This window comes from Chaetodon auriga, chromosome 4 (assembly GCF_051107435.1).
Source record: "Chaetodon auriga isolate fChaAug3 chromosome 4, fChaAug3.hap1, whole genome shotgun sequence".
Lineage (NCBI taxonomy): Eukaryota > Metazoa > Chordata > Actinopteri > Chaetodontiformes > Chaetodontidae > Chaetodon > Chaetodon auriga.
This window is the reverse complement of record NC_135077.1, coordinates 29,004,161-29,026,485: the sequence shown is the minus strand read 5'-3', so window position 1 is coordinate 29,026,485 and position 22,325 is coordinate 29,004,161. Positions and strand designations below refer to the sequence as shown.

The 22,325-nt window shown below is 38.7% G+C and overlaps 1 protein-coding gene across 4 annotated transcripts in view; it reads left to right on the top strand.

The window, feature by feature from the left end:
- patl1 (PAT1 homolog 1, processing body mRNA decay factor) overlaps window positions 1-22,325 on the top strand; it is a 40,588-nt gene that overhangs the window by 16,102 nt on the left and 2,161 nt on the right. The window contains exons 3-16 of one of the 4 annotated variants that reach the window (XM_076728099.1): window positions 952-1,137; window positions 2,178-2,448; window positions 4,094-4,187; window positions 13,037-13,117; window positions 13,726-13,926; window positions 14,639-14,740; window positions 15,185-15,271; window positions 15,909-16,129; window positions 16,359-16,503; window positions 17,567-17,684; window positions 17,792-17,889; window positions 20,663-20,722; window positions 20,833-20,978; window positions 21,182-21,341. In XM_076728099.1, the coding sequence (XP_076584214.1) occupies window positions 952-1,137; window positions 2,178-2,448; window positions 4,094-4,187; window positions 13,037-13,117; window positions 13,726-13,926; window positions 14,639-14,740; window positions 15,185-15,271; window positions 15,909-16,129; window positions 16,359-16,503; window positions 17,567-17,684; window positions 17,792-17,889; window positions 20,663-20,722; window positions 20,833-20,978; window positions 21,182-21,341 (1,970 nt within the window). Of the gene's footprint in view, window positions 1-951; window positions 1,138-2,177; window positions 2,454-4,093; window positions 4,188-13,036; window positions 13,118-13,725; window positions 13,927-14,638; window positions 14,741-15,184; window positions 15,272-15,908; window positions 16,130-16,358; window positions 16,504-17,566; window positions 17,685-17,791; window positions 17,890-20,662; window positions 20,723-20,832; window positions 20,979-21,181; window positions 21,342-22,325 lie in introns of all 4 variants that reach the window. The other 3 variants (XM_076728100.1, XM_076728101.1, XM_076728102.1) reach the window with 3 other exon arrangements.

Genomic DNA, 22,325 nt, shown 5'->3' with positions numbered 1-22,325 from the left:
CAAATAAAAATGTGAAAATATTTCAGCTCCATGCGTTTCCCCTGCTGCTATTCTGATGTGTGTCCTCTCTCTTACTTCTTCCTCGATTTTGTGAATTCAGAGTTTATTTCAACCAATCCAGAGCTAGTAGTGATTGTTGGAACAGTGAAAGGACAAATCAAGAAGCTTTTGGCTGAGTTTTATTTTGTATTTGTGACTTTTGAATGAAGTGTGTTTTACGTTGATGATGGCTTTAAGGAGAGCGATATAACAGATGTTTCTGGTTAAAACAGATCTTACTTTTTGACAAAAAGAAAAAAACTTCAAATCTTGCTGTCTCCACCAGTCTCTCCTAGACACAAAAAAAACAGAGTTTCTCCTGTTTATCCAGGACATTGACATCTTCCGGGACACCTGGACTGGCACCAGTTGGAAACAGCACGCAACATCACTTTTATTGATTGAAAATAAAATGCATCTTAAGATGATACAAGGAAATGATTTTTAATAAACAATACCAGGCATTATATGTAGGTATGTAATATACAAATAGTAGGTCTCTCATCATATTGGTTTCCCCTCTTATGGACATAATATTCAAAATAATCAGAAGTTATTTTTGCCTAGTTTTGACAGCCGTATCATTAAGCAGCATTTAACTCTTACAAAGGGCACTTTGTCACTTCTGTGACGTATTACCAGGTACAGCAAACGTATAATATCAGGAAATGTTGATTGAAATCATGCTTCCGCAAAGTGGAGCATTTTTCTTCTTGAAAACTAGCCATCATGATGTCAATTTCATCAGCAAATTAATGCTACTTCGACTCAGGAATCATAATAAAAAATAAGAACCACAATACCAAAGGTATTCAATAGCTTCTTTTTTATCCCTTACCCATAATAAGATTGCAGCACAGATGTTTCATCAACATAGAACAAACAACCACTCTGGCTCTTCTACTCTTCCAGATGACGACTGGCAGGAGGAACACAAACGCCTCGCTGAGCTCGATGAGAGGGATGGGCTAGGAGCAGGGCAGGGGATGGGAAGAGATTTAGGAGGAGCTGAAGACTCATCCTCCCCCCATCCTCCCCTTCCGTCTTCCCTCCTTTCACTCAGATTTTCCTCGTCTTCCTCTGGACTGCCTCCAACAGGTCAGTAATGTAACTATTCAATTCAATTCAATTCAATTCAATATTCCTTTATTCGTCCCGCGAGGGGAAATTCCAAATTACAGCAGCATCAATGAAGGGGATAGAGATAGTGTAACAAGTGCAAAATTAAACACAAGTATATACATAAGACTGGGAAATATAAAAAGAAACGCTGTCCTAAAAAATAAAATTGTAAATAGTATCTACAGACTATGTACAGGTTGTATTGCACAGATTATTGCACTGATTATTGCATTGATTACTTGGAGCAGTTTTTGTTGTAGAATCTGACAGCTGCAGGGAGGAATGACCTGCGATACCGCTCCTTCACACACTTTGGATGTAGCATCCTGTCACTGATGGAGCTCCTCAGTGCAGTGAGTGTTTGTTGGAGGGGGTGGGAGTCGTTGACTGTCATGGAGGACAGCTTGGCTGTCATCCTCCTCTCCCCCACCTCCTCCACCAGTTCCAGAGAGCATCCCAGTTTCTGAATACAGTTTCTATGCCAGATCACTTCCTAATGAGTTTGTCCAGCCTCTTCCTGTCAGCTGTTGTGATGCTGCCGCCCCAGCAGACTACACCATAGAAAATGGCAGAGGCCACAACAGAGTCATAGAAGGTCATCAGGAGTGCCCCACGCAAAGACCAAAAAACCTCAGCCTCCTGAGCAGATAGAGTGTGCTCTGTCCTTTTTTGTAAAGTGCAGTGTTGTTATGAGTCCAATCCAGTTTGTTGTTCAGATGAACACCCAGGTAGGTTAGAGGAATGCTGCTGCCAGCAGGACTGACTTGACTCAGGAATACAGTTTCTATGCCAGATCACTGTATCTTTACTTTTCTGGGAATTTTCAATTCAGATTTTGAAATTGTCTTAATTACTTTAAAATTTTCAAGAACTAAAATTCTGCCTGGCAATGCCAAATTGATTGGATAGCTAGACAGAATTGCAGGTGACAGATATTTCGTAGACTCGTTGTTTAAGACATAATATGAAGAGCAATAGCAAACCTGTTTGGAAATCAAAAATAAAACTTGTTTCAGATGTGGAGGATCGAGGAGGGGAAGGTGACTTGGCTGAGTCCCTGGCCCGACTTATCCTAGAAGCTGACCCGGCCATTGCTGGGGTCGGGGCAGCTGAGAGGCCTGGTCCGTCCCTCAGCTCTTCAGGATCCAGCCTGTCCGCTCTGCAGGGATTGGACCAACCCAGACTTCTGCCCCCGCCCTCCTCCATTCCACATCTCACTCAACCACACCAGCATCCCCATCACCCCCAACACCAACACCAACACCAACTGCCTCCTGTGCCCTCCACCTCAGGTAAGAATGAATGCTATGCATTTCTTTTCCTATTAGTTTCAGCAGTAACTAATCAGATTAACTTAACCATTATCAGCCCTTAAATCTCACATGCAAAACTAATTGTGATCTGAAAACTGATAAATGATCAACTAATAACAAATAATCAGTCAGTCTTTGATAAAGAAAATCGTAACCCTGCAGTGGGTCTCAACATTTCACATAGTTTGTCTTAGTCTTCCTGTCTGTTGACACAAACAGTACATTCATGTTTATACTGTACACTATTAATAAGCTTAGATTCTCATGAATCAATTGATGCAAGCCATTTCAAGAGACAATCACAACAGGAGGCACAAGAAACACTGACTGCAGACAAATAACCATGTTTAAAATGAATGTAAAATTGATGCAACGTATCAATTATGTCTCTCAGTGATCCAGAGATCAATAATACTCAACTGCAGTAAAGATATTTAGTCCAACAAGATAGATAACCACAGAAAGCTGTTTTCTCCTTTCAAAATGGCAGCCTATGTTCTCGTCCTTTGCTTGTCTTCTGTTTTTCCAGTTACAACTTCCCTAAACTTATGCAGGGAAGGGAACTATCTTGCCTCCAGTTACCTTTTGGAGTCTCAGGTTTCAAATTACACTTCATGATCTGGCACATGGAACCTAGCAACCAGAGGAGCCAATAACTGTCATGAGCGTTGTGTAGTGTAAGGCTTCACAATGTGGACCTATTGTGTTTTCCAGCTAATAGGTCCCACATATAGTGATCTGCAAGCATCTGTTTGCAAAAAATAATATTCAGGTGGAAAAACACCCTTCTATTTCAGGGTGTTCAAACTTGTCGCTCAGTGCAGTAGCACTTAAGTGATTCTGACTTGGGATATAAGTTCAGAGTGCTACCTTTCAAAATAGACCAAAACCATGCATGTCCTCCAAATGGTTCAAGAACAGGTATCCAGCTATCAATTTACTTCGGCTATGTCTTTGATAGGCAATTTAATCTCATTTTTTCTGAAATGGTAAATTGACCGTATGGGGTGTGAAAGTAATGCTGAATTGAAAATGTTGAAATCCTAGTCATTACCAAGTACTGAAGATGTGTGTCAAATTGGTGGGGAAAAAGAAATACATACATAAAGCCTCTTAGTAAGGTGGGTAAGGCTACCATGAGCCCCCAGAACACCCTCAGTGGCCGTGTCGTAGATTCTCCGTCTCTCTGAAACTCTACTGGAGGGATGAGTGTAATTCTTTCAAAGGATATTCCCTCATACGGTGTTTTGAAGGTGTATGTAGTCATCCAGGTTTTTCTTTTAAATTTCCAAAGATTCGTCACACACAGTGAATCAAATAATTCACCATGCACTTTGTTCAGTCTGAACAGTGCAGTAATGTTATTGTTTAGCTAAGATTATATCTCCTGTTTTGTCACCATGTGCATGTTGTGTCACATTACACACAAAGTAGTTTCTCAGCATTTAACAGATAGGTATTGTTTTATGAGGAAAATACACAAATTTACCTTCAGACTCAACAGCCTATTTTCAGTTACTTTGAGACAGTGTGGTTTTGTCTGCTACATTACATATACATGTATAATATGTATTGGCTGTGTTTTACTGAAGGCTGTTGTGTTCTGCTATACTCTGTACAACTTCAGGCCTTCCTGGCCCTCCTCCCTTGTCCATGCTCAGCTATCAGCAGCAGCAGCACTTGCTGCGCAGAGGAACTGCTCCTGTGGCCCAGGTTAGTTTTTCAAATGACTATTTCTGTGCACTGTTTTTTTCATGAGCTTTTATGATGTAAAATTTTGCCTAGGACTCTAAAACTCACACTGGGGAAATTCACCTGCTGCAGCAGCATGAATAAAACTGGAAAAAAGGAATCAATGATCGTGGCTATGTACATTATATACAAAGGATTATTTAAGAGTTTCTCTAAAATTTCCTAACTCATAATATATTCTTGGAGAAAACATCTAATAATCTGGATATTATGGAATGCTATTACAGTTTAAATGTGCAATACAGACACTGTTTTAACTGTTGTGATATGAAGCAGGTCTTTTATTTATCTTAAAATCAAATATAAATTAAACAAGTCTAATATCATTTTCACAAAAGACCATCTCAGACAATAACTGAATAACACTAATGAGCAGTAGGCCTGCACTCCCTGAGTAATTAGACATGCATTGTTTATAACAAGAAAGAAGAATTTTAAAGTGAATGTTACAGTTCCACATGTCCCACTAATGAAATGATATATTGTAAAGGCAGTAATGCAAGTGAAAGCGCAACAAAGTACTCTTGGGTAAAAGAGGAAAACAAAAAATTGTGTGTCTGTGTCCAAATATTGAAAATGTATGTCTCAAAGGATGTCAATGGTAGGCAATGTAACCACTCTGATCCATGTCTCCAGTTCAAAGGTATACACAGGCAAACAACTTATCTAATTGAGAATTTATTAACTTGATAGCATAGGGTAAATGAAATTGCTGATAATCACACCCTAATGGCCACAGTAAAACAATTAAATAATATTGATCTGTTCATGATAAAGTAAACTATGCAATGAATTGGGCGGAAGAGATAATATGATTCCCTATTAATAACTAACACTCGGATATTTAAGGTGACATTTGAGGGTTAAAACTACTATTTCAAAATCAACCTAGTCATGAGCAGAAAGATGGTTTTTCCTACTTTTAGCTGCGTTGGCTGTTGTTGGAGACCATCTTGGTTGGAAACCACAGCAGTGATGGTTGTAGCCGGGACCCTCTTCATGATGGACTCCTGGGTAGCTTTCTTAGAACTGACGTGTAGTTGCTGGGTGGGAGGCTCTATTGTGAGTTTCTCTCAGCTGTTCAGCAAGTGAAGTCTACCAGCAGACCTTTTCAGCAGATGCACAGCTTGGTTGTTCTAATAGGCAGTCATAGATAGATATACACTGCCTTGCAAAAGTATTCACACCCCTTGGCTTTTTACCTATTTTGTTACATTACAACCTATAATTTAAATGTTTTTTTAATTTGAATGTTATGTCATGGATCTGCACAAAATAGTTCAAGTTGGTTAAGTGAAATGAGAAATATGTATATAAAAAAAGAATTTTAAAACATAAAAAACTGAAAATTGCCATGTGCATATGTATTTACCCCCTTTACTATGAAGCCCCTAAAACGTTCTGGTGCAACCAGTTACCTTCAGAATTCACAAAATTACTGAAATGAAGTCCACCTGTGTGCCACGTGATCTGTCAGTATAAACACACCTTTTCTGAAAGGCCCCAGAGGCTGCAACACCACTAAGCAAGGGGCATCACATCATGAAGACCAAGGAGCTCTCCAAACAAGTCAGGGACAAAGTCGTTGAGTTGTTGAAAGTTGTTGTTTGATGATCCTCCGGAGCACCATCAAATTCATCATCTTCAAATGGAAAGAACATGGTACCACAACAAACCTGCCAGGAGAGAGCCACCCACTAAAACTCACAGACCAGTTAAGGAGGGCATTAATCAGAGAGGCAGCAGAGACCAAAGATAACCCTGAAGAAGTTGCAGAGTTCTAGAGCAGAGAGTGGAGTATCTGTCCAGAGGACCACAATAAGCCGTACACTCCATAGAGCTGGGCTTTATGGAAGAGTGGCCAGAAAAAAGCCATTACTTAGTGTTAAAAATAAGGAGGCATGTGTAAGTTTACCAAAAGGCATGTGGGCGACTCCTGAAATGTATGGAGGAAGGTGCTCTGCTCAGAGAATAAAATTTAACTTTTCGCCACCAAGGAAAATGCTATGTCTGGCGCAAACCCAACACATCCCATCACCCCAAGAACACCATCCCCACAGTGAAACATGGTGGTGGCTGCATCATGCTGTGGGGATGTTTTTCAGTACCAGGGACTGGGAAACTGGTCCGAGTCGAGGGAAAGATGGATGATGCTAAATACAGGGATATTCTTGAGCAAAACCTGTTTCAGTCTGCCTGTGGTTTTAGACTGGGACGGGGGTTCACCTTCCAGCAGGACAATGACCCGAAGCATACTGCTAAAGCAACATTCGAGTGGTTTAAGGGGAAACTTTTAAATGTGTTGGAATGGCCTAGTCAAAGTCCAGACCTCAATCCAATTGAGAATCTGTGGTCAGACTTGAAAATTGCTTTTGCTGATCAAGTGAAAACCATCCAACATGAAGGAGCAGGAGCAGTTTTGCCTTGGGGAATGGGCAAATAACCCAGTGGCAAGATGTGGCTTGCTCATAGAGACTTATCCAAAGCAACTTGCAGCTGTAATTGCCGCCAAAGGTAGCTCTACAAAGTCCTGACTTTAGGGGGATGAATAGTTATGCATGCTAAAGTTTTTAGATTTAGATTTCTGTTCATTCACTGCATTTTGGTAATTGATGAACATCAATGTAATGTTCTGAGGTACTTCTAAGTACTTTACAAAGGCAACTGACTGGCTTGAGGTTCTAGAAATGGTTCGCTTCTCATTCAAGAGGCTACTTCAATTCCTTGTGACTGGAGGGAGTCCCAAAATATTTGCATTATTGTCCTCAAATGAGATGTGCTAAAAATGTAGGTGGACTGCTTAGTCTTGACCTAAGATATTGGCCTTCCTGTTGGGTAGTTATACTGCATCAACAAGGTCTCTCCCATACAAAGATTTCAAAGCAGACTGGGGTTTCAAAATGTGCTGTTCAAGCTCTTTTGAAGAAGCTCAAAGAAACGGGCAGTGTTGAGGATCGTAGACACAGTGGTCGGCCAAGGGAACTTAGTGGAGCAGATGAAAAACACATCAAGCTTATTTCCCTTCGAAATTGGAAGATGTCCAGCAGTGCCAACAGCTAAGAACTGGCAGAAACCAGTGGGACCCAGGTACACCCATCTACTGGCTGGAGAAGTCTGGCCAGAAGTGGCCTTCATGGAGGAGTTGTAGCCAAAAAGCCATACCTCTGACATAGAAACAAGGCCAAGCAACTCAACTATGCATGAAAGCATAGGAACTGGAGTGCAGAAAAATGGCAGCAGGTGCTCTGGACTGATGAGTCAAAATTTTAAATATCTGGCTGTAGCAGAAGGCAGTTTGTGAGGTCGCGCAAGATGGCGACTGTGACAGACGTCTTGTGCTAAGCTCTGAAGCATTAAATGAGTATCTATGTTAATTTAACGAGGCCAACTGTTTTGTACAGCTTTCTAATGACTAGATACCAACCAAACAGGGAGTTTGAATGATAATGTTGAAGATTCTGACATCTTACAGGTAACCAACAGACATTTCTTTCCGACACGTGCGACAGCTAAGTTTCCAGCTAGCTTACGAAGCTAACAACACTACACCAGTGAACTGAAATGACAAAGAGAAATGTAAAGAAGATCATAAAAGGAAGTCTGGTGATTGACATGGAGCCAGAAGAGGGCTTTTACGGTTTGTGTTCACCCCTCCCTGATACTCCCAGCAAAAGTCCAAAACCAAAGAAACTGTGCGTTAGCAATGACGAGAAGGACACAGTGTCTAACTCTGACATCCTCCAAGCCATATGTGAGCTGAAGCAGAGTTTCTCTCTTTGAACGACAAATGAACAAAAACACCGCAGAAATCAAAGAGGTAAAAGAAGTGATAAAAGGGCTTGAATTTCAAGCCAAAGTAACAGAGGATAAAGTGAAAATGCTGGATAAAAGAATGGACGACTTGAAAGAAAAAAACGAAGATGGGGAAAGATATAGTAGAAGATGGATCTACGTCTCATCAACCTCCCAGAAAAAGAAAACGAAGAGGTGAGGCAAGAAGTCCTCAAAATACTGAGCCAGCTTGCACCGGACGACAAAGTAAGATGGGATTCCTGGTTGAGGGACGTACCAGGGATGACAACAAACCACGTCCACTCATCATCCAGTTTAATATGCGTTCCTTCAGGACAAAGATCTGGAGAGAGTCACGTAATGCTGACATCCTGAAAAAGATGAACTTGATGAACAGAAAACCAGATGGCAAGGTCCAAATGTCATCATCGACGGGATAAAATTCACTGCGTGAGAAGTTAGTTATGACTATGATATTAAGACTATGATATTTAGCCTATTAAAAAAAAAGTGGCATTTAAAATGGTCATAAGCTGATTAAGGATAGCTTCTAATAAGCTATGTTATGGCCTCAAAACAGATCATTTTTTGCACTTGATACTCATAATGTTCAGAGTATTTCTAACTTTTTCCAAGGTTTTTGATAAGCTCTTTTCTTCTGTAATTTTGTTCCTGTTCTTGTTTGCCGGCATCAATATATATATATATATAAATATATATATATATATATATTTTTTTTTTTTTATTTATTTATTTTTTTTTACTTTATTTATGGCAACTTATAATTTCATCAACCTTAAAGTACTTTCTGTAAATGTCAATGGCCTACGCAATATTACCAAAAGAAAGGCAATTTTTCTGTTTTGTAGAAGATCTAATGCAAATTACATTTTTTTTACAAGAGACACACTCGAGTGAGGATGATCACAAGTTTTGGAAAGGTCAATGGGGAGACCATATTTATTTAAGTCAAATATAAAAATAAAGTTATTTAAGTCTAATAACTCGGCAGGAGTTGCCATATTGTTTAATAAATTCAAAGTAGATGTTATAGAATCTCACTTATCTGAAGAAGGTAGATGGATTATTTTGGTTCTTAAGATGATTCTGGTGGTGAATAACATTTATGGTCATAACAACAATGCTCTAGCAAAAAATATGATTGTCCAGTTCACAACAAAACTTAAAAAGTTCAAAGAGAAATATAAAGATGCTCACTTAATTATTGGTGGCGACCTAAATGAACTAGCTGATGACTCAATAGATGCCTGCAAGAATGCCTTCCAATTCAAGATTTGAAGTGATATAATATCTATGTGAGCAGCTTAATGTAATAGACGCCTGGCGATACACTCATACTTACCAAAAAGAGTATACATGGAGTAATGCCAACGGTTCTCTACTGTCTCGAATAGATATGTGGTTATTATCTTCTTATACTATTCAATATGTCTCTGAAACATCACACAGCTATACCCCATCCTCAGATCACAAAATGATAGTTATCTCCTTTGCTAATCCTTTAGAACAAAAAGCAACATTACGAGTTTACTGGAAACGAAACTGTAACTTACTGAAGGATGAAGCCTTTTGTAACTCAGTCAAAGCAATTGCTAGGAATATATTTAATGGAAAGGAACTTAGTAATGTACTAAAATGGGAATTCTTTAAATTTAAAATCAGAGAATCAGCTATTAGACAGAGTAAAGAAATGGAAAAAACGCAACAACTTTAAAGAATCTGAAATTATAAAAGAACTAAATATTTTAGTTAACAACGATTCCCCTACTCCAGAGGAAGAAATCAAACTGATAAAATTGAAAGATGATTTAGACCAGCTATATATAAATATGACCAAAGGAGCCTTTATATGCTCCAGAGCAAAATGGTTAGAGGAAGGTGAGAAAAATACAAGTTATTTCTTCGCACTGGAAAAGAGGAATTACAAAAGAAATAATATCACTTCTTTGAAAATAAACAACTATATAACCTCTATTCCAACTGATTTAGCCAATCACACATTTCAAGCCAGACAAAGACCACCTGTTATTGGACATTTGGAGACCAATAACGCTGCTCAATGTTGACTATAAAATCCTCTCACTAATTTTCGCCAGGCGATTAAGAAAAGGTTTAAGTGAAATCATAAATGAAACTCTAACTGGTTTCATGACTAATCGTCATATAAGCTGCAGCATTAGGTTTATTCTTGATTTAATAGATTGCTCTCAATATGTTGATTCAGACGCTTTAATTTTATTCTTAGACTTTTATAAGGCATTCGACAGTGTAGAGCATCAATTTTTATTTAGATCACTTCAATCTTTTGGTTTTGGTGAAATGTTTGTCTCCTATATCAAAATGTTCTAAAAAGATATCAGTAGTTGTGTCATGTTATTCCCCAATACTACCAAAAGATTTTCAGTTTGCAGGTCGGTCCGTCCCTGCTCTCCATTTCTCTTTCTTATAGTTGTTGAATTGCTTTCAATACAGATTTGACAGAGCAACGTCTTTCAAGGTTTAAAGATATTTGAGAGAGAGATTAGGATAACTCAGCTAGCAGATGATACAGTATTATTTTTGGAAAATAAACAACAAATAGAGACAGCACTTAGGATAATAGACACCTTTTCTAATGCATCAGGTTTAAAACTTGAGTTAAAAAAATGTGAAATATTATTGCTATATAACACCAAGGAAACCCTAATGTGTAAGATTCCAGTTAAAGAAAGTGTTAGGTATCTTGGAATTCACATTTCTAAGAATCTTAAGGATCGTCAAATGAAAAACTTTAAACCCAAAATGCAAAAAAACAAAAAAGATATTCAATATGTGGCTTCAAAGAGACTTATCTCTACTAGGAAGAGTTTTTCTAAGTAAAGCAGATGGTATCTCTAGGTTTGTACATCCTACTCTCTCTCTTTTTGTCCAAGAGTCCCTTTGTAAAGAAATAAATAACACCTCAATTAATTTTGTTTGGAAAAACAAAACCCATCATTTAAAAAAAGAAATCTTAACAGGACCAAGAGGCGATGGCGGCGTGGAGTTGTTAGATTATATGGATATGAACTATACCTTTTAAAACAAAATGGATAAAAGAATATTTAAAAAAACCCAGAATCCCTTTGGTACTTCATACTACAGATTATTTTTGGAAAAATTGGAGCGCTACCCTTTCCTTTAAATTGTGATTACAATGTCTCCAAGTTACCACTAAAATTATCTAAATTTCACCAACAAGCTCTTTCAGCAGCAAAACTATGCTTTATCCACAAATTTCTCCTCATAAAACTATTATCTGGAACAATGAGTTCATTACTAGGAAAAATAAATCTTTATACCTGAAACACTGGATTGACAAGAAGATAATTTACCTTGTAGATCTACAAAATGGTGAAGGTGGAATTTTTAGTTTTAGTTCAGATCCAAAATCTTTCCTGTTACTTATAAAGAATATCAAATGGTGATAAGCACTATTCCCAGTGGGATTCTCCAACTGTTAAAAGGACATTTTGGAGGGCAAGAGACGGAGAAAGTTGACTTCACCCTTTTCATCAGTGGTATAAATATTATGAGTCACCGTTGTAACAATAAGCATATAAGGAATCACTTTTTCAAAAAAAAAAAAAGAAAAATCACACCTAGAGGAAAATTTGTTTGCTTATTTTTCTGATATTAACTGGAAAACAACATGGCTCCTTCCACATAAATTTGCTATCTCCAATAAAATTTAAGAAGTTCAGTATAAAATTATACATAACATTTATCCAACAAACTTATACATATCAAGATTTATAAACATCGACATTAAATGTGTTTTTTGCAATGCTGAAGAACCTTTTCTTTGAATGTCAGTTTTCCCAAACTTTATGAAAAAAACTCGAAAATTATCAGTTAATTGGAAGGTTCAATCTAACCTTCCAATTAATTTGGAAGCTAAGGATGTACTATTATACTATAAAAATAAGGAACGAAAAATTCAACATCTAACTAATCTAATTTTTTTAATAGCTAAGTTTCATATCCATAAAGCTAAATTCTCCAAAAGTCGACCTTTCTTTCCTGTGTTTAAAACAGAATTTAAGAACTACATTGAGTGCATAAAAAGAATTTACAATAAGAAATGTTTACATACTATTGATATATTCCAAGAACTATTTAGAGAAATGTAATTTACCTTGCCTGTTCATTTTTTATTTATTTATTTTCCTTCTCTTTTCTTTTTCTTAATCCTATTATGTTAAACTCCATACTTGTACTGACATATGTTCTCTTCTGTTTATTCACTGCATTTTGGTAATTGATGAAAATAAATTATTAACTAATTAGTGCCTTAGTATTCTTAGTTTACAGCAGTTGTTCACACCTGCCTAAGACTTAAGCACAGTACTGTATGTCTAACATGAAGTATACTACACTTCTGCTGCGTTCTTTCATCACGTCTCACCTGCAGTGGGCGAGTAACGTCCATGTTCTGTTCACAATGCTGCACACAGCAGATCGAGACACACAGGAAGTCAGACAGAGGTGTAGAGAACAGTGTAGAGAATCCAGTAAATGTTTAAAATAACATCCTGTGCAGACTCCCGATCATATATCAGCAACAGATGGAATTAAAACAGCCATAACAAGAAACCATTTAACTACAAAGCCCACTTTTGCATGGTAGAAGCATAAATATCAAGGAAAAATAAATGAGCAAAATCAGGCAGGCAAAACACTCATGCGCCTGGTGGGGTTTTCAGCTGCACGGAGGATACAACAAAAATCATAAACGTGACATCACAATGAAATTAACACTGATATACAGTCTGGAATCAATTTGTGTTTTAACAGTAATAAAAAATTGTGGATTCAATTAGTATTTTCTGAATTTGAGTTCATGCTGTGAAATATACTTTGTAGAACTGGCTAGCTTAGCAACCAGTTAATTGCAGTAACATTTATTTAAAAGTCATTTGAGTAAAATATTTCTGTTTCAGGACCCTTAAAATTTCATTCATGTCATTGTCTCTTAGATGAATTCTCACAGTATCTGGGAGAACAGTATGGGTTTTGGGCCGGTCAGTGTCACCCCTGGACTGGTTACACACATGGAGGTGAGGGACACTCACTCTTCTGCTTCTCCAGAACACTGGACATTCATGTGTAGCTTTAACTGCTTATCAGCTGTTCATGGCAACGTGCAGAGCCTTATCCAGGGAATATCTTATAAAAATGCACAGGGCATAACTAAAACACAGGTTCAAACATGACCCTAATAGGACGTTTGGCCAATTAAAATGATTACCTTTGCTTTAACATTGTTTGTTGTTTATTAGTCATTGCTACACTGTATTAATGATGAAATGTCTCTACATTGCTAAATAATTGCAAGTGGTGACCATCTCAATCTATGTAGCTGTATTTGTAAGGTGATGAGAATGTACAAAACAGAAGCAATCCAACAATGCTGGGTACAGATTACTGCAACACAGTTTTCCATCTTTATCATAGTATATGACATTAAACAAAAACCCTTAAATTTTAGGCCAGTTTTTGTAGTTCAAGTAGTTCATGGCCCAGGTACAAATAATAAACAACATCTGCGTTAAAAATATTACTCCTACTTTTCTCTTGTCTGAAATATGTTGTCCATTACAAAGTGTATATACACAAAAAGATATTTCTCCACATTTTAATTCATTTATTGCCTTCTCCCTCTCAGGAGAGTCCACTAATGTCTATAATCAAGGAAGTGGGCCTTCCTAAACGGCCTACTCAGGGTAGGAATGATGAAGGACAGGATTTGTCAGAGAGGGTCCCACCTCCACGCTCTTCTTCCCCTGTGATTGGCTCCCCTCCTGTGAGGGCAGTACCCATTGGGACCCCGCCAAAACAGCCAATGAGCCATGCCCTGAATCATCAGGTGAATAGCAAACTGTTCTTCTCATTCTACACTTTCCTTACTGATATTTTTTGTCACTCTGAATCATATCCTTAGTGAGAGAATATCCAGAAATGTGATTTCATGGATTACAGCGTTGGTAACAGAAAATCCTGAACTGTGGTTTGGTGGATGACATTGCTGGTGTATGTTCTGTTTATTCACAATGGCAAATGTGCTGTTCTGTGGCTTATGATTGGCTAGGATTACTTTTGTTGGTGTTGTGATACATTCTTAAATACCACTTTTACAAACCATTAATGTTCCTGGGGTAAGGAGGATCATTTCATTTCATGAATAGTTACATAGCTGGATTATTTGGAAGACAGAGCATCAAATTGGTAGGTAAAGTAAGAGTTAAATGATTTCTTTTCCTTCCTGTCTGCCTGTCTTGTAGCATGGACAAAGAGCTGGTTTTGTTGCATTATATAGAGAAATAAAGAGAAAACAGGTCAGATATGACATCAGTGCCACTTGCCACCTTGGCTGTAAAATCAGCTGTTCTACCAGTGATGACAGATGGTAAAACATCCTATTGGTGGCAATAACATAATATTTACAGCAGTAATACTGTTTTTGTAGAGTCATGAAGTTATATGGTATTTAGTTGCAGATATCAGTAAGCCCAATAGTTTTGTCTCTGTTAACCCCATCCTTTATATGTGTGTCTGTTTGTAAATTTGTGTATGTGTAGATCCACCATCCCATGGCGGTTCATGTGAGAGCCCCGGTCCAACACAGATACCCTCCTCCTTTCCCTGAGCGTCTGTCACCAAACACCCTCCTCAATATAGCTGTGAGTTTTTCCTTCCCTCCATCCCCTCTCTTGGTGTTATTGCTTTAAATGCACATTAAGTCAAAGAACACCCTGGGGTTACTTTTAATTTTAAGGGAGTACACAAATCAACAATGAACTGCTTAAACTTTGGGTCTGCAAACTAGGGGTCCACCAACATGTGTTTTTCAGGACTGATAACAATTTCTAGTATTCAAGGAGACAGAACCAATATTTGGAACCAACACGTACATTTGCTGGTGGTATCTTAATAATTGCTGTTCAGACATGACAGCGATATTGATCTTGTCTAACTAACAGAAAGAAAGCAAGTAAGTGTATTTCCCCAAACCTTTCCTTTAGTTGAATAGAGATGAGAGAGCCAAACCCTTCGTTTTTCGTTAGTCCCTGGGTATGACATTTGTTTTGTATTTGCTTTTTTTGTCTGTTTTTTGTTAAATAAAGAACTCCCCACTGTGTCGAGGTCCATTCCCTCCCGGAGTTGGTCCAGTCCTGTCTCAGATTCAACGGGCCCAGCTGCTTAACTCTCAGGTTGATACCACACACACACATACACACACACAGGCACACGGTCTTTTTAGATTGGTATGGTGCAGATAACGCTCTGTTTGTTAGACACACGACAGCTTTGGTAAAAGGTAATGCCTTGAGAATGTGAAAGTATCATAGTTGAGCCTTAGAAATGTGGTTACTTTTGAAGTAAAGGTATATATAAGACAAAATTAATTGTATAAGACAAATGATATTAAAGACAGTAAAACAAAACAATTACAAGTCTAAAGAGACATAATGACAATAAAGAAGTAGGATGGTATTTTTTGACTTCAGTACGAGTAGAATGAGTACACTGGCATTTTGAGAAATGAGATTGTTTGCTGTGATGTCTTCAGCAAACAAACAGGAGAAAACAACTTCATCAGAAACGAAATAAAGAACAAAAACAAATCTAAAGTACAACTGGTAACTTATTAGCTAGTGGGGTTTGTTCAGACCGACATCATTATGCAAATCAGGCAAACCCATGAGAGGGCAGAACTTTGTGGATGAAGAAGTTTTTTCTCAGAGGAGAAGTACTGACAAAGCTGCACCAATATTTAAGTACTTCACTCCTAGACCACGTGAATGCATCTCTCACACTGTGTTCTTGTATCTGTCTCTTTCTCGCAAGGTCGCTGGTTTTCCCCGTGGCGGTCCAGCACCTCCTTTGCTACCAGGTGGTGGTGGTTTTAGGCCCTTCTTCGGGGGCCCACCTCCTCCACACGGTCACCGAATGGGCCCGCCACCCCCTCATGGCCACCCAAACCACACACCACCCATCCGGCACAACACAACCCACCTCCACCCTCAACACCGCCGCATGCTCACCCAACGCATGCAGAACCGTGGGGGGTAAGGGCGTGCGTGCGTGCGTGCGTGCGTGTGTGTGTGTGTGTGTGCGCACTCATACAGTACAAATGAACAATAATAGAGCTGCAATGTCACACAGTGCAGTGGTCCTGGAGCATTAACTAACTGAGCAGGTTAAATGCACAACATCTGTTGCCTTTCACCTGCAAGAACGTCATTCAGACGGTCACTGAGTTGACAATGTCATCTTTGTCTCTTCATCTCCTTGTAGGGACCGTGGCAGGACTGGAGGGGACCGGCGTAGCAGGGACCCCTACAGTAACCTGATGACTCAGAAAGAGAAGGAATGGGTAACCAAAATCCAGATGATGCAGCTGCAAAGTACTGACCCGTACCTGGATGACTACTACTATCAGGTTGGTTTTTGATGCGGTTGCCCTGTAAGCTGCATTTATGTAGAGGGCTCAAAATATCTGCCCTTGAAATGGTTGGCTTTGTTGTCCTCAATAAGTTCAGAGTTCTATATAATCTCAATGAGCTAAGTATAGATAATATATATATAAGTATAGATTATGTGTGTGTGTGTGTGTGTGTGTGTGTGTATTATTATTATTATTATTATTATTGAGGCCAATGATGTCTTCAAATTATTGGTATATATCAAAATTAAAATTGTACAAAATTTGTTTACACTGTGTTATTAGATTAAATTTTTTCAATTCACTGTTTGTTTTTTGTTTGTATGTCAGTATATATAGTGTGGTATCATCTCACACAGCCTTTGATGGCGATATATCAGAGACTGTCAGATTTCGATTGAACTTCTTTCGTAGTGAAAGAAAATATCTTGCATGTTTGTTTTACTTTCACTATAGCAGGTGTATTTGCAATCTCCTTTTTTAACAACAGCATTCACAATCTTTGAATTGTTCAAATCATATATAAAGCCAAAATGCCAAAATTGCTGCATTCAGCTTCTCAGAGTATGTTCATATTAAGCCAGTCAAATTTGTGAAGGCATCTATTTCTCTCCTCATGTTTTTCTAACCCTTGTCCTCTATCCAGACGAAACTCCTGTTTTAGCTCAGGTATTTCACTATGGACAGAGGTCTCTACAAAATTAACCTGGATGTAAATCATTTTAAAATTTGTAGCTTAAAGGGTAGTTTGCATGTTTTTGAGGTACATTGTGTGAGGTACTTATCCATAGTCAGTGTATTACCTACAGTAGATGTCAGTTGGCATGCCACCAGTTTGGAGAATTAGAAAGCTAAGCAATCTACTGCTGTGTACAGGGGCAGCAACAATGTCAGCCATCTAAAAAATCAGTATCAGTTTAAGGGTATACTATATTAACAGTATTTTCACCACTTTACCTTGCCATCAGACAGCTCTTTCCAACAGGGAACCGAAATTGTTATTATCTGTCCATGCTGTCTAGTGATAGTGATGTGTGTGTGCGTGTATTTACACATACAGAACTATTATGAAAAGATGGAGAAACGTCAGGAAAGAGAGAGAGACAGCAGCAAGAAGGAACACACCACCAAACTGATCACTCCACAGGTTGCCAAGGTTGAACACTCCTACAGACCAGGTAGATGACAGCATAACAAGCCAGAATATTATCTATACTCCATAGTACGTGATTACACACATGATACTGGAGACCTGTGTTGAATATTGACATGTGTTTGTCAACAGTTCAGTTTGCAGGCTCTCTGGGTAAGCTGACGGTCTCCAGTGTAAACAACCCCCGCAAGATGATTGATGCTGTGGTGACATCTCGTACAGATGATGAGGTCTGTTTGCATCTTTCATTGTTTCTTTTATTCTAAAGGCATGTACACAATGTTTTGTTTTTGTCAGAAGATGTAGTTGTCTATAAGACAAAGTAAGAGGCTTAAATTTATGAACAATAGAGGTATGGGGAAGGAGGTGTTTACAACTGAACACTTCCTGAAACTGCTTCACAGCCACAAACCATTCTCCTCATCGTAAGGCTGTTACTGTGATGCATCTGCCCAGTGTGCTGAGTTTACATCAACAGCACTGCAACTCTGTAAGCGGTCCAAAAAAAAAAAAAAAAAAACCAAGGAGTTTGAATGTTGTGGAAACTAGGGCTGCCACAAACGATTATTTTGATAGTCGACAAGTCACCGATTATTTTTGCGATTAGTGAACTAGTTGGATCATACGTAAATTGCAACTTATCGCACCAGCATGCAGCTGCTCTTATATAACCATCATTAGCTTCCAGCTTGAAGTGTTTGAGGTATGTGCTAACAAAAAATAAAGACAATTAAGATGATAGTTCATTCAACTTTTAATGCAATTTGTAGCAACAAACATTTCTTTAAATGTAGCATAAAGTGCAGCTGAGTAAAATAAGAAGTTGAACCAGCCACAACGACGTGCTTCTTTTTCAGACGCTTGTTCATTGCCGTCGTACTGCCATGGAAGGCAAGTTCTGCCTTGCAGATTTTGCATTGCACATGCTTGTCTTTTGTTTTGTGAAAATGCTCCCAAATTTTAGAGCTCCGTTGCCTGGTAGCCATGATATTGGTCAGGCAGTCCGGTCACATTACGGCTGACGCCGATTACCACTACTGCGCATGTGTGTCAAGGACAAAAAGGCAGACAAGGCAGCAGAGGGTACAGCAACAGTTTTGAAAGAAAAACAAAGCTTCAAAAAAAAATAAACGACACATCGACTGCTAAATTAGTCGTTGACGATTTTGATAGTTGACATAGTCGTGACTAGTCGACTAATCGTGGCAGCCCTAATGGAAACCCATTGCTTAACATACCACTGATGCCTGGTCACATGTAGCCAGGCAGCTACCTTGTTATACGTTAGCTCACACAGGGCCATTATCATGTTTTTTTGTTTGGTTGGTTCTGTACTAGGGATGTATATCTCCACCACTGAGGCTGATTCGATACGCATCTCGATCCACAGCCACTGATAGGATACATTAACGATACACTGAAGCCTCTGTCAATGCGATGTGATTCGCTCCTGTTTACGATATGATGCGATTCAAAAATGATTTGATAACAATATGACTTGCTTACAAAGAGATTCGGTTTGATGTGATGTGATCCAGTTCGATACAGTTAGTTGTGGTACGAGAGTGTGCCCATATCAGATTTCTTATAGCACAACTCTGCTTTACTCTCTGTATCAATTTGAGAGATGCATGAAATAATTGGTTTGTTTTTACTGAGCAAACCAGTAAATCCTATTTTTAAAAAAAGACAGAATTCACTATGTATAGACAGAGCATTAAAATTTATTTATAAGCAATCCTTACTCCGAATTATGTTCTGTCTCTACAACTTTACAAAACGTATAAAACTTCACAGTTTAACAGTTTCAGAAAGCACAGTATTAACAACATGCATAGTGTAAATAATATGAACTGCTGCCAGACTGATGTGCTTGATATAACAATGTTTCACTTAGTTGACTGAATAGTGAGAATAAATGGCTGAAATTCCATCTTACAAAGAATGAAAATTAAATAACAACGTCTTCGAGATTCAAGTGTAAAAATAAAACTATTACTGGCAGCCAGTAACAGCTGCTGTAAACGATAGTCTCGAACAGAGGTATTTCTTTCCAAAGTGCAATGTCCATAGTACTCCTGTCTACAAGGAGGAAAATGTATTGGTGTGATTTCTATTAGAAATTGAACAAGTAAATAAAATAACGTTTCCCAACAAGCCTTTCTTAACTGCTCATTATGTATGCAAAAAAACCCATCAACTACTGGCAATCAAACAATGCTGTAAGTGCCATTTACTTATCTCAAGGGGCTTAATTTTAGGTTTTTCTTTAGAAATATTAGCTGGTCTACATGTTCTGGGAGTAGCAGGCTGCGCTGACCAGACACTATGTCTGAACACTCATTCACTCGGAACACTTGTAGCAGGGATGGACAACTAGGCTCTGGCCAATTTGGACAGACCTTCACCTGCCCTTTCCACCACTGTAACACATCCCCATGCAAATCTAAACAATCCCTCCCCCTGTACTTGGCAGTTTCCTCCTCGGCTCTTTCTCTTCCTTCACTTCACGTAGGCAAGAGACTGAACAGTCTCAGTCGACTGAGGGGTCTCCCACTGATGATTCGACTCATCGACTCTCAGGGAGCAGCCCTAGATGTGACTGTGTCGTGTAAATGAAGTTTTGAGATTTGCAATTTTATTTGTTTGATTTTCAGATATACATAAGCATAATTCAAACTTTTTGATATCAAACAAACTCAGTTTCCCTGCGACCCACTCAAATGCCCATCTGTGGGTCCGGGGACTCACTACATTGAAAACGTATCAACATTACTGATCATCTGATGGTAGCGCGCCTGAAGGCACTGGCAGCAGAGAGGAGCTTTTTGCTGTGATTGCGAAGTGGTGGCCGGATATAAAGACAAGAATAACTGGTAGAATTTTGAAATCACCAACCAGTTTGGCTGATGGAAGCAAAAATTAGTTTCCAACTCTTCTTGTTAATAATTTATCCTGGTTAGTTTTTAAAGGCTGACTGTCTGCCTTGCTGTCTACCTCTAGGAGAAAAGAGAGAAGCAGGTTTGGAATAAAAGGCGACAGGTCCTCTATACTGTGGAGAAGGTAGGACAAGGACAACTCTATCTTTTGTTCAGACTGCAGCAAAAACTCTTGTACCCTAAATACATCTTTGACCCTTATTGCTGTCCCCTCTATCCATCCCTGTCCTCCAGATGTACAGTTTGCTGCTAGAGGTTCAAGACTTTGAGAAACGTTTTGTTCAGGCACCAGAGGAGGACAGGGAGGCTCTGCTGGAGCAACACAAAACCAACACCATGCAGCTGTGCAACTCTCTGCGGGAGAAGGAGTGGGATGACAGGTAGGACAGATGGATAGATTAAATGGCTAAATAGGAATATCTGAACTACAAGAGCTGCACTTGCAGTCCTTATTCTTATCTAACTCAGTACAATTTGTAGCTCTGCATGTGGGACAGTAGTGTAAGGAATAATGAGATGAAAAAAAAAAAAAGACACAAGACTTGCCCATCAAACTTATTCTTTTTCTCTTGCTCTTGATAAGAGTGAGTGATGCACAGTGTGTGATGATCATGTCAGTGAGGAAAGGCAAGCGGCTCATCTCCAGGCTCCTCCCCTTCCTGCCATCACCCCAGGCTGCCGCCATTATCATGGCGATCGCCCGCAACCTACCCGCCCTGGCCAAGAAGGACAAGCAGGACCAGGTAACCATTTCAGGTTGCAACATTATTTTAACACAAAAAGGCTGTTTCAGTGGAAAGTCAGAAATCCTTTTTACATTAACAAAAGGGACTGTGAAGAAAACTAAGCTCTGTGTTCCTACATATAGGTTAATTTATATTAAGATAAGATGAGGTAAAACTTTATTAATCCCATGGCATATACTAGATTGATAACAGTACAAAGGCAATGTATGTAATGTTTGAAGTTGGGACAGGAGCAACTAAAGACTGGGAAAGATGTGGAACGCTCCAAAAACACCTGTTTGGAACATTCCACAGGTAAACAGGTTCATTGGTAACAGGTGATAGTATCATGATTGGGTATGAAAGGAGTATCCTTGACCCCACAGAGCTTAAATACCTAAGACTCACTATCAGTCAGTTAGAGCTGAAGAAGCCCCTTGGATGGGCAGCAAAATGTGAAGTATCTACGACAAATAACCATAACCTGCATGACCAAGAATCTTCAGACATTCTATGTCGTTTTTGTTTTTTGTTTTTTTTATAACCAGATAGCAACAACCGCTCAATTGGAATCTGTTCATGTTTGTCAGCTGATATGATGGACAGAAAAAGGCACAGCCTGGCTGTTGTGGAAAACACGCTGTACTGTAACATTAATAATGATGCATGATTCGCAATCCTGATGATTAAACAAATTGCCTGTGAAAACAAGAAAGTTTAGCATCAATTCATGATCATTCATAAAATCAAAGTACTGAATGTGTGTAGAATCGATCATCATGAAAACGTTCTTGCTGCATTTCAGTGATTCAAGCAGCATACATGCAATCATTGAAAACACAAAATACTCATTTCAATTAGTGTTACATTGTTGGGCGTTTTAATGCCTCTGTGCCAATGGCAGCCATGGTCGGAGTTTGTTTAAACACTTAAATCATGTAAGTTATTATTAAAGTGACCCTTTTAGAATTTGGAAAATTGCATCACTGTTTTAATTGTCAT